Source organism: Phodopus roborovskii, unplaced genomic scaffold (genome assembly GCF_943737965.1).
Source record: "Phodopus roborovskii unplaced genomic scaffold, PHOROB, whole genome shotgun sequence".
NCBI classification, from domain to species: domain Eukaryota; kingdom Metazoa; phylum Chordata; class Mammalia; order Rodentia; family Cricetidae; genus Phodopus; species Phodopus roborovskii.
In genome coordinates this window covers 2162331-2175232 of record NW_026125675.1, presented here as the reverse complement: position 1 = coordinate 2175232, position 12902 = coordinate 2162331, and the positions used below count along the sequence as shown (strand labels likewise).

General features: G+C 42.8%; 1 protein-coding gene across 1 annotated transcript in view; it reads left to right on the top strand.

Moving 5' to 3' along the window:
• Mecp2 (methyl-CpG binding protein 2) overlaps positions 1-12902 on the top strand; it is a 54572-nt gene extending 41670 nt beyond the window's left edge. The window contains 3 exon segments of the mRNA XM_051178334.1: positions 10178-10528; positions 11677-12753; positions 12755-12902. Coding sequence (XP_051034291.1) covers positions 10178-10528; positions 11677-12753; positions 12755-12842 — 1516 coding nt within the window. The 3' untranslated portion in view covers positions 12843-12902.

Here is a 12902-nt window from a genome sequence, read left to right as displayed (position 1 = left end):
ACCTAGTTCTCTCCATTTTAATATTGTTTTCCATTTTTTAGTGTGTGAGGGACTCTTTTTAACTTGTGTCTTCAAGAATTTCCAATTAACTTACCAAATCTACCGGCAATATTAGTGAACTGTAGGGTGTGGCACGTCTGATTTGGAGAACTAGCTTGTAGCCATGAACTAAGAATTTCAGCTCTAGGGGCTCTAGGAAAAGCCTAAAAAGCTTCCCAAATTTGGGTGGCAGCTGAAGACTATTTAGAAAAACTACAACGGAAAAATCCCACACTTGTTCAAAGATTTGAGGAGAAAACCTAGCCAGTTGGGGAAGGACTCAAAAGGGAGGGACTCAGGCAGGAATATTGCCTACAGCTCAGGCTTGGACCTTTGCAGATGGACTCAAAGAGGCTTTTTCATGAATGTGTACTGTAATGTTGGTCGCCAGTATCTACCATGAAAAAATAAAAGACCCAGAGACTGATATTGGGGTTCAAACTTCAAGGTGAATATCAGAAAAGCAAAGTAGCCAACCACTAGCTCTTACCACTACCTCAGGCAGAACAGGCTGGCCCTGCTGTCTTTTCTCATCATGGGTGTAGACTCATGAAACTGAATGTCTTCCTGTCCTCAGTGTGGCTGGAGAATGAGTGCCTGATACTGACACCTTGCTCCTGTCTTATACACCTCCCTAATGCTGTGATTAAAAGTGTGTGACCCCAAGTGCTGAGATCACCTTTGTGTGAGCTGTTTCTCCTTAGAACTGGATCCATCTTGTGTACATCTGGGTGGCCTTGAACTCACAGATCTGTCTACATTTTAATCCTGAGTCCTAGGATTAAAGTTGTGTGCCACCACCTCCTAGCTTCTGGCTGCTGGAATTAAAGTAGTGTGCCTGGCTTCTATGGCTTGTGGGTGACCTTGCATTCTGAATCCTCAGGCAAGCTTTAATAAATCACAAATAATATATCAGCAAACACACCCATCTATAACAGGATCTGATGCCCTTCTGGCATTCAGGCATACATGCACACAGAGCATTCATACATTAAAAAATGTGAGACCCTATCTCAAAGTAAAATAGCTATTGATGGAACACTTACGTAACAAGCATAAAGCCCTGGGTTCAATCCCCAGTATTCCAAGAAAATTAATATAGTACACAATTCATTTGCATTAAGTATATTCACAGTGTTGTGGAGCCATCATCTATAGTAATTCCCAAATATATTCATCATCTCACCCTATCCAAAAAGAACCCTCATATCCATTCGTAATAATTGTTAATACCCACAGCCCCTGAAAATGACTTTCCATTACTATGGATTTGCTTGTGCGGACATTCTATGCAAGTGGAAACACACCATGTAGTCTGCCTTCTTTCAAAGAATGTTTTCTTAATGCTCATCCATGTTATACTTTGTGTCAGAATTCCCTTCCATTTTAAGGTTGAATAACATTCTGTTTTGAAAGGTTATTTTCTGTTCATCCATCAGTAGACACTGTGTTTGCTTCATCCTTTTGGCTTTTAGGAGTCAGGCATCTTTGAACATTAGCATATAAGTATCAGTTCTTTGGGATCTGTACTTTAAAATGGAACTGCTAGGTCATAGGAACTCCATATTTAATAATTTGAGGCATCATCAAGACTTTCATTGCAAAAATTTTTGTGTTGTTTGTTTCATTTTTGTTTGAGGCAGCCTAATCTCAAACTCACTGTGTCAATGATTGACTTGAACTTCTGATCCTTCTGTCCCTACCCCTAAGTGCTGGGATTACATGCAGGTGCTTGTCATCACTCACTGCTAGGATCTGGGTTTTGTTGTTGTTGCTGTATTTAACTGATGTGGTGGTTTTGTGTTCAGGTTTTTATTTTATACACCTCTAAAAATGAGATGTAATATAAGAATTTGTTGCCATTATTTGGGGAAGGACCTGCTTTTGTTTCACAAGAGCTGTTTTTCTTTTTGTTTTCTTTTTCAGGTTCAAGTCCATCTTTTATAATGTCTGTGTATACCAAATCATCACATCCATCCAAATTGAATATGATGGCCTTAATATTTGAATATTTGAAATATATTTGAAAAAATATATATATTGGAATAGAATATTCTTTAGTAGAACCTTAAATATATTTAAAGACAACTCTCTTAGACCCATCCCACACATCATAAATACAAGGACTTATGTTCACTCAACTGAGTTTCATCTGGCCAGATTTTACTAATGTGGAAAGATTTAAATCTTTCATTATATTTCTTTTGTGTTTTCAAGACATAGGCTGTTTCTTATATCTTCTCAGTAGGAGAGACTTTAAAGTGGAGCAAGGCAGCTGAAGCTCTGCCATTGCGGTCTTCAAGCTGAAACTCTTCCCCTTCTCCTTAGAGAACAGTAAAACACTCTTCCAGTGCCAGTTTGATTGCACCCAAAGCTGTCATTTAAAATTGCTGCTGCCTTTATATTCATTCAGAGAAACCTCCCTCAATTAGAGACTCTACAGCAGATACTGAAAGTAGAAAGGACTGAGGGCAACAATTGGATCACACTGTAGGATAGAAGCAACTGGTATAAGGAAATGAATCTTGTTCTCTGGCTTCAGACCATTCTGTGGGGGAAGTGCCCTAAGTCCATGATGGTCTTATGTGGTGTTTTAAATCTATGTTACTCCATGAGATAACTAGAAATGAAAGGTGCTGAGAAACACTCTCTCCTAAAATTTCACACATGAGTGAAATTCGGAAAACCTAGAATGTTGCTAAGTTGCTGAAATTTTCCTAGTGATTATACAAGAGAGGGCAGGAGTTGTGCTGGGTTCCAATTCAAGTGAAAATTGCTGATTTCACCTGGCTTTGTAGTACCCTTCCTGGTTAGGGTTTCTATTGCTGTGATAATACACTGCAACAAAAAGTAATCTAGGGAGGAAAGGGTTTTATTTTACCTTACAACTTAAAAGTTCATTATTGAGAGAAGCCAGGGCTGGAACTCACAGCAAGGACCTGAAGGCAGGAGCTGATGCAGAGGCCATGAGGGAATGCTGTTTACTGGCTTGCTACTCCTCATGGTTTGCTCGGCTTGCTTTCTTATACCATCCAAGACCACCCACCCAGTGGTGGCCACATTCACAAAGAACTGAGCCCTCCCAGGATCAATCAGGTAGTAACATGTTTACCAACATGCCTACAGGCCAGTCTTCTAGAGGCCTTTTCTCAGTTGAGGTTCCCTGCTCCCTCTTTTCTGGTGACTCTAGCTAGTTTCAACTTGACATAAAATTAACCAGCACAACTTCCTTGTTTTCTTTGATACAGGGTCTCTCTGCATAATCAAAGTTAACCTTAAATTTTCAGTCCTTTTGTCTCAGCCTCCTGACTACTGAAATTACTAGTGTTCACCACTAGACTCAGCACCCTTCTTTCTTGTAGTACTTAGAGATAGAACCCAGAGCAGATGGATGAGTGTTAGACAGGCTACTAACACATACCTCCAACCCCAACCCTTCTCCCTAGTTTTGTTGTTTGAAACAGGGATTCTCTGTGTAACAGTCCTGGTTGTCTTGGAACTCTGTAGACCAGGCTGGCCTTGAATGCACACAGATCCACCTGCCTCCCAGAGTGCTGGAATTAAAGGTGTGCATTTCCACACCCAGCTTCCTCCCCTACTTTAAAATTTAAAAGCCTTAGGGGTTATGAATATTCCTTCCTCAACTATGGTTGTTTGACTGACTTAGACTTCCTATTAACTTGCTGAGTGCAGAACACTGCCTCCTGGTAATGCCTTCTGGCCTACTAAATGGGGTTACTACAGGTAACTGTCACTATAAAAATGCTGGTAGTTCTCACTGCCCAACTCCTGGATATAATGATTTGGTGTCCTACTGCAACAAGATTTCTCTAACTCTTAATTTTCCTTTGTGTACCCATTGAAGGTTTTGGCCTAATTTTTACATCTTAGCTATGGAATTATTGCCCAGGAACATGGCCTGTGCTTTAATAGATATTTGAGATCTGTGAAGGCCTTCCTTTTCCAATGTGGATATGGTATGTACATTTTGGGGGGGATTAGTTTCTTTTTCCAGGGCTGGAAATTAAATCAGGGACATCATACATAAAAGGCAAGTGCTTTACCACTGAGCTACATCCCCAGTTCTTAAAGGAAAAGCTAGGGTAGAACCACTGCAAATATATGTGGCTTGGTAACCAGAGCTCAGTAGTGAAACCATTGAAAATGCTGCTTACAGGGAGTAGGAGATAGCTTGGTCTGTAAAACTATTGCCTCATAATTACGAGAAACTGAGTTTGATTCTCAAGAATCCATATACAAAGCTGGATGCGATAGCACACACTTGAAATCCCAGCACTGGGGAGGTGAACACACAAGATGATCTGTGGGGCTCAGTGGCCAGCCAGACTAACCTGACAAGTGAAGAGATCCTGCTTCAAATGAAGTGGGTGACATTCTTGAAGATGACACTCAAGATTTTTTGGTATGTGCACACACACACATACTAGTACATACATGCATATTTAAAAAAAAAAACTTTAGGCAGGCATTGATGGCGTACAACCTTAGTCCCAGTCCTCGGGGGGCAGAGACAGGTGGGTCTCTGTGAATTCAAGGCCAGACTGCCTGGTCTACAGAGTGCATTCCAGGACAGCCAGTACTACACAGAGAAACCTTGTCTGGAAAACCCTGAGCAAACAAGTAAATAAAGCTCTATTTACAAAGCTGAACATACCTATAATCCCAGCACTTAGGGGATCAAGAGTTCCAAGCCAGCCTGGTTTTTGTGAGACCCTGTCTTGGGGAGGGGGGTTCTGGTTACAGTAACATTGTAGCACATAGCAGCCATCCCTTACCATTCTCAGGCTGCTTAAGAAAGTCCTGGATGTCATTAGCTCCTGGGTCAGCAAGTTTCTAGGAGCCTTTAGGAAGTGTTTTATCTTAAACATGAAGGCCGTGGCTTTACATATATTTCATTGCCATGTGGCAGCTTCACCATATACAGTGTAGTGTTGTGGCTGTTTAACCTACTAAATGAAAGTGTTTCAACAAGGTTTCTAGCTGTTTCTTTTTGTTTTGCTTAAAAAAACAGACAAACAACAACAACAAAAAAAAGATCAAGCGCCAAGTGGTAGTGGCTCATGTTGTCGATCCCAGAACTTGGGAGGCAGAAGCAGGTGGATCTGTGTAGGTTGAGGCCAGCCTGATCTACAGAGTAAGTTCCAGGACAGCCAGAGGTACATAGTGAGACCCTGTCTTGGAAAAAGTAAAAACACGGGGTATGAATATGTAGTGCTGGCTAGCCTAAAACTCGCCATGTATATAATATGCAACCTGATCTAGAGCTTGCAGTGGTCCTTTTTCCTCTGCTTTCTAATTCCAGTTGTTTCTCTTATTGTTTTTGTGTAACACAAACACATTCTCTTTGTTAAGACGCTTTCTTGTTACTACTTCAAAATACTACTCTTGAAACTAAGGATATGGCTCAGTGGTAGAGTACATAACCATTCTTTTTACTTGCCGTCAGGCTGAGTCTGATGGTGTACACTTTAATACTAGAACTCAGGAGGCAGAGCCAGGGAAATCTCTGTGTGTTGATGGTCAGTCTGGTCTGTATAGTGAATTCCAGGACCACTGAGCTACATAACAGAGACAGTGTCTCAAAAAAAAATTAAAAATTGCCATAAACCAGTAGAATTTCTGATGATATTGATGTCATTTCCCCTTTTGAAACATGTTATCACATTGACACTATACATATCCCTTCCACCCCTGAATCATTTCCCCTTTGAGAGTTGGAAGTCATCATGATGTTCAGTTAAAAATACTTAAGCCTGGCTTTCCTAAGAGCAGACAGCACAGTTACAACACTCTAGAAGTTTAGCAATGAGTTAATGTAGAGCCTTACTCACATTTCCCTTAATGTCCCATTAATGCCTTTCTTAGTGCCTTTAAAACTAGAATCTAATACAGAGTTTTGTGCTACATTCAGATGCTCTGACTCTTCAGTCTTCTTACTCTTTAGTCTGTGTATGCCTTCCTTCCTTGTACATATGTTTAAGACATTCTTTGATGTCTCTTCTAAGGTATTTGTTTGGTTCAGCATTTTTAGGTTTTCAAGAGGAGGGTTGTGTGCCACATTAACTGGAAACTTGGCAGTCCTGCTGATATAATCATCTTTTACATTACTGTCCAGTAACTGGGACCCTCAGTGACCTTCATAACCTCATCTCCTGCCAATTCCAAGCCACTGATAATCCAACACACTACTGCTAGTTCCTAAACTCACCATTTGCTCATGTACTCAAAGCCTATCTACTTTGAGCACTAAGCAGATGTAGCACAGTCAGCATCCTGACTTTACATGGCATATGTTTATTAAGTGTTGCTCTTTTGTCAGGCACTGAGCAGAGAGAGAGGAATTGGTGTGTGCAGTGGAATATTTTATGTTTGTTGAGGATGGGGGATGGTATGCTGTGCTTCCAGGGCATAGAGGAGGAGAGAAACCCCTGAGAAGTGTCACCTTAACCTACAGGATGAAAGATCTCCAAATAAAGAGGCAAGGAAGAGCAGGCCCAGAGCTGCTGTTGATACAGGGAGGTACCATGGGTTACTTTTCCTTCTGGAAAGGGCATCACAGTGGTTAATAGTATGACACAATAGCAAAGGCAGTTGAAGAACACACATACATGTTTGTAATGATAATAAACCCATCCAATGTAACTCATTTTAATTGGCCATAAACTCAATAGTGACCCCAGATAAGTTCCTTTGTGTAGTTGAGCTTCCTTTTTCCTTCATCTGTGACATTCCAAAGTTGAACATACTGGTTTCCGGTGTTACTTCCAACTTTGAACTGTATAAACATAGAAACTAGGTGTTTGGCTCTCTTAGTAATCCTGGAAAAGACGGAGCGATGGGAAGGGGGCGGCTAGAGAAAGGGTATTTGGTTTCTTAGGAAATGTACTTCACTAAACATCACAGACCTTCTTGGAGGGCAATCTTGGAAAGTCGTCTGGCATCCCAGCCTAGCTCCTCCTCCCTCGGATCCTGTAGTGATAACCACCCCTCACCCCCACCCCAAACTGAACAGGCCCTTGGGCTCTTTTGGATTACATCATTTATATCCTTTTAACCTTCATTCCATATCCAGAAAGAATCCAGGCTTCTTTGTGGGCTTTTGTTACTTGGTATTGCTGATTTTATTTTTATTTATGTGTACATGATGTATTCCTGCTTGTCTGTGTGTACACCACATGCATGCAGAGTACAGAGCCCACAGAAGCCAGCAAAGAGTGTCAGATCCCCTGGAACTGAAGTTATAGGTGGATCTGAATGGTCATATGGGTGCTGGGAAACTGGGCACCAAACATAGTTCCTTTGCAAGAGCAGTAAGTACTCTTAACCACTGAGCCATAATCTCCAGCTCTGTTACTTGTTTTTAAATAGAAAATTAGCTGGCATGGTGGAAAATGCTTTTAATCCCAGAACTGGGGAGCATTGAAATCAGGGGCTGTCCTTAGCTACACAGTGATCCATGGATAAACTAATCTTGGTATTCTCCCCTCCCCCTTAATTAGCAGTGAGAAAATATAATCCCAAACATCTGTGTGCCTTTCAGTATGAAGAATTAAAAAGCACCATATAGTTACTATTTGCTATAAATGTTTTCAGTTTGAAAGAATGTGAGGGTTAAGGATATAACTCAGTTGATAAAATACAGCTGGGCCTCCCACATTTGTAGCCAGTAGCTTCAGAAATGCTATTGCGCGCATGTTCCTCAACCAGACTTCCTTTCTCAGTCACTGACACTGCTGTCTGCCCAGCCTTTAACACAATTCTAACTTAGTTCTGCCCAGTCCACCATTGAGCTCTGTTGATTCTCCCCTAAACAGATCCCAAATCCTTTACTGCCTACATTCTTGACCATGCCTAGGCTATTTATTGCTAAAAGTTTTTTTCTTGACTTCCTCCTGCTTTGTTTTTGTATTCCCATCCCCAGCTTTACTGGCACCAGAGGATTCCCCAGAACCAGAGTCACCTTTCAGCTGGTCTGCCAGCTGGGATATTATTGTTGGCTTTGGAATATATCCCACTAGAGGAACACTATGGGCAGAAGCTAGAGTCTTTTTTGCGTAGTATGTTACGTTTGATAATATTCTTAAGCTCCTTGGTTTCTATTTGCCTGCATTATATTATATTTTATTACTTTTGTTTTATTTTTAGTTATGTTAACATTTACACGATTCATTACATACAATTATGATCCAAGAAGTGTTCAGCAATGGTTCTTACCTTGTTCTTACCTACCCTAGACTAGTCTGCAATCCTGCACACCAGATTCATATGATAAACATGCCTGCAGTTTGTTTTTTTAATATCAAAAAATTCATAACACTCATCCTTCTCTAGCCTTCCAGTATATAAGCATCTTGTAGTTTATTCACCAAGTCTCCTTCGTGACAAGGACTAGAGAGGCCTGCAGTCTTAGGTAGTGAAAATAGATTTAGTGAAAATTATCATGCCTTTGTTGTTAGGCATTTCCAGAGATGTCTCCTCGGGGTAGATTTCTCGGTGTTCTTTGCTCATATGGCTTATATTTAACCTGTGGTTGTTAATATTTTTTGGAATACAAGTGAGAATTCTAATGAAGCCAATTTGTCCTGTTAGTCTAGTGGTTTTCTTAAGCTCAAGAACTATTTAGAATCAGGGGAGCAACCCTGATGTTTAAAATGGTCCTGTGGAATTACATGCAAGTGATAAATACCTGCTGTTTACCACTTTGGCATTTTTCTTGCCAGCTCATTCCTTTGTCACTTAGAGGTTTCATATTAAGCTGGTCCTAAACACTGAACTGTGAACAGACTACAATACTTCCAGATGCACCTCACAGCCCAATTCTCCTAGTCTTAGACCAATAGGCAACTGCTACTTCTTTCCAAACCTTCTTTAGTCTGAACTGTAACTCAGAGGTGCAAGCAGTGCCGTGTGGTCACTAGAGCATCAGAGACAAGCCTTGAACCCTGTACATGAAGGGGCCCCATTGGGAAAAACCAAAATCTGTAGAAGGAGCTGTCTCCGTCCACAAGAAAGAATGAGCAGGTATTCTGTCCTAGAATGTGGCAATTGCCATACTCCATACACTATTCTATTATTACATTTTTCTCTTTCTCTTTCCTCTGTTTCTGCTGAGGATATGGTGAGAGCTTGCATGCATGTGTGCTTGCTTGCTTCAGTAAGAATATCTTGTAAAGACCCATGTGACCCCCCCCCCCAGGATCCTTTTTTTCTCAGACGAACAACGAACTCTAGGCAGCAGTTGCTGTTTGCCTGAATTAGCAGTAGTTATACAGTGTTTTTGGACCATTTTGTCCATAATTCTCACAGAAAGAATGCCTCTGGGATGAGATTAGCTACCGTTGAGATGAGAAAACTGGCCTAGACCGCTGAAGTCACTTGCTGGGTTCCTTGTTTTGAAGATGGCAAAGTTGTGAAGCTGAAGCAATGGCTCAGAAGTTAAGAGCACTGGTGGTCTTCCCAAGGACCTAGATTCAATTCCCAGCATCCACATTGGTGGATCACAACCATCTGTAACTTTAGTCCCAAGGGATCCAATTCCCTCTTCTGGCCTCCACAGGCACTAGGTATTCCTGTGGTATAGAGACATACATGCAGACAAAATACATAAAATAAATTTTAAAAAATGATACAGTCAGAATTGGATCTGAGGTTGGCCAAATCCTGTGCTGTATACCACCTTCCAGGAGGTTTGTGCTCCTAAAACAAGTTGTAGTAGGCAGTTCCCTTTCCAGAAATGGAGAGGCTTTTTTATGTAACAAGCCCAGGTGGGCATCAGATGCAACTTATAAACTGACCTCTGCTTGTGTTGTGATGAGAAGCCAACCCTACAGTGCTTTAATTCAAGAGAAAAACGTGCCATTTTCAAAGAACTAGACCTAGGGTTTGAAGTAGTATCATAAAAATTAACTGTATTTGCCCAACATCACCACCAGCTCAAAGCCACTAAAAAAATCTTTGGGCCTCAGCTTTTCCCAAGGATACATTGTCCCAGGGAAGTTACCAAGAGCTGTATGCAGCAGCCAGGGGCCTCATGTATGGTGCCCAAGCTTGCCTGTGCTCACTACTCTGCATGCAACTGTGTTCTCTGTGATACTTACATATTTGTTTAATACTTCAGGGAAGAAAAGTCAGAAGACCAGGATCTTCAGGGCCTCAAAGACAAGCCCCTGAAGTTTAAGAAGGTGAAGAAAGACAAGAAGGAAGACAAAGAGGGCAAACATGAGCCACTACAGCCTTCAGCCCACCATTCTGCTGAGCCGGCAGAGGCAGGCAAAGCAGAGACATCAGAAAGCTCGGGCTCTGCCCCAGCAGTACCAGAAGCCTCTGCTTCCCCCAAACAGCGGCGTTCCATCATTCGTGACCGGGGACCCATGTATGATGATCCCACCTTGCCTGAAGGTTGGACACGAAAGCTTAAGCAAAGGAAGTCTGGCCGCTCTGCTGGGAAGTATGATGTATATTTGATCAAGTAAGTAATAGCAAGTCTTGTGTGTATAGATCAAGAAAAGTTATGTAGTAAGAGCTAGATATAAGGACTAATTGAAACTATAGCTCTGTGGAATCTGCCACCTATAGGACACTTAAAAAAATCAACACCAGATACATTTAGAAAACACTACAGAGCTCACTACTCTGTTGCCCTGCTTCAGAATAGTATGTCCTTTACGTATGCCACATGTCAAGTTCTTTCTGTTTGCTTCTAAATCAGTGTTGGGAAAGGTTTGCCCTTTAACAGGACCTGTGGAAAGGGACACAAACAGATTCTGTGCGCCTTTCTAACTGTTCCTTTTGCATTTGTCCAGCTTTGGACTGACTTCTAGTATTTTCTGTTAAAGCAGAATAACTGCCAGAGTCAGAGGTTTAAAGGAGCAGCCAAGAAGTAAATTAGTCTGCCCTTTAAATGATCCCAGAAAGGCTAGCAATTTTCACAGTATTTGTGGGTAGCTTATTTAAACTTCAACACTTAAGAAGGGTGAGGAAAGCTTTATTGCAATGAAATGGATTCTCAAAGAGGCTGGACACCGTGGCTTATTCCAGATGCAGGAATATTTTGGTGGTGGATTAGGTCTGAGCACCAACCAACACTCAACTGAGCCCATTGGTCCCCTAGTACCAGGCCTGACCCCTTTGGTTTTTGGATTGTGAGGAAACCAAACAGTAGACAGGAGTGGCCTTAGAGGAAGACAGGTCCTCTGAGGCTTTCAGGCCCAGCTATTCTGGTCCTTGAGCAAGCTGTATAGTACCCAATACCCCTGGTAACATGCTTCTACCAATGCTTCTGGCCTGGCTGTGCCCTCCAATTTTAGTTCATCTTATTTCTTCTTCAGTTTGATCCTTGATCACTTACAATGTCTTATAAGAAAACTTGTCAATACCATATTCTCTACCTCAGTCTCTAAGTTGTCATAACAACTTATGAAAGGCCAGGTGTTGGTTGCACACACCTTTGATCCCAACACTTGGGAGGCAAAGGCAGGCGGATCTCTGTGAGTTCGGCCAGCCTGGTCTACAGAGTTAGTATCAGGACAGGCTTCAAAGCAATACAGAGAGACCCTGTCTCAGAGGAGAAAAAAAAACACTTCTGACTATTCTTTGTGTCTCCATTTGTCTCCACAGTCCCCAGGGAAAAGCCTTTCGCTCTAAAGTGGAATTGATTGCATACTTTGAGAAGGTAGGAGACACCTCCTTGGACCCTAATGATTTTGACTTCACGGTAACTGGGAGAGGGAGCCCCTCTCGGAGAGAGCAGAAACCACCTAAGAAGCCCAAATCTCCCAAAGCTCCAGGAACTGGCAGGGGTCGGGGACGCCCCAAAGGGAGTGGTACTGGGAGACCCAAGGCAGCATCATCAGAAGGTGTTCAGGTGAAAAGGGTCCTGGAGAAGAGTCCTGGGAAACTTCTTGTCAAGATGCCTTTCCAAGCATCGCCTGGGGGCAAAGGTGAGGGAGGTGGGGCTACCACTTCTGCCCAGGTCATGGTGATCAAACGCCCTGGCAGAAAGCGAAAAGCTGAAGCTGACCCCCAGGCCATTCCTAAGAAACGGGGCAGAAAGCCTGGGAGTGTGGTAGCAGCAGCTGCTGCAGAGGCCAAAAAGAAAGCTGTGAAGGAGTCTTCCATACGCTCTGTGCATGAGACTGTACTCCCCATAAAGAAGCGCAAGACCCGGGAGACAGTTAGCATTGAGGTTAAGGAAGTGGTGAAGCCCCTGCTGGTGTCCACCCTTGGTGAGAAGAGTGGGAAGGGACTGAAGACCTGCAAGAGCCCTGGCCGAAAAAGCAAGGAGAGCAGCCCCAAAGGGCGCAGCAGCAGCAGCAGTGCCTCCTCACCCCCTAAAAAGGAGCACCATCATCACCACCACCATTCAGAGTCCCCAAAGGCCCCCATGCCACTGCTTCCACCTCCACCCCCACCCCCACCTGAGCCTGAGAGCTCTGAGGACCCCATCATCCCCCCTGAGCCCCAGGACTTGAGTAGCAGCATCTGCAAAGAGGAGAAGATGCCCCGAGGAGGCTCGCTGGAGAGTGATGGCTGTCCCAAGGAGCCAGCTAAGACTCAGCCCATGGTCGCAGCAACCACCGCCACAGTTGCAGAAAAGTACAAACACCGAGGGGAGGGAGAGCGCAAAGACATTGTTTCATCTTCCATGCCAAGGCCAAACAGAGAAGAACCTGTGGACAGCCGGACGCCCGTGACCGAGAGAGTTAGCTGACTTTACACAGAGTGGATTGCAAAGCAAACCAACAAGAATAAAGGCAGCTGTTGTCTCTTCTCCTTATGGGTAGGGCTCTGACAAAGCTTCCCAACTAACTGAAATAAAAAATATTTTTTTTTCTTTCAGTAAA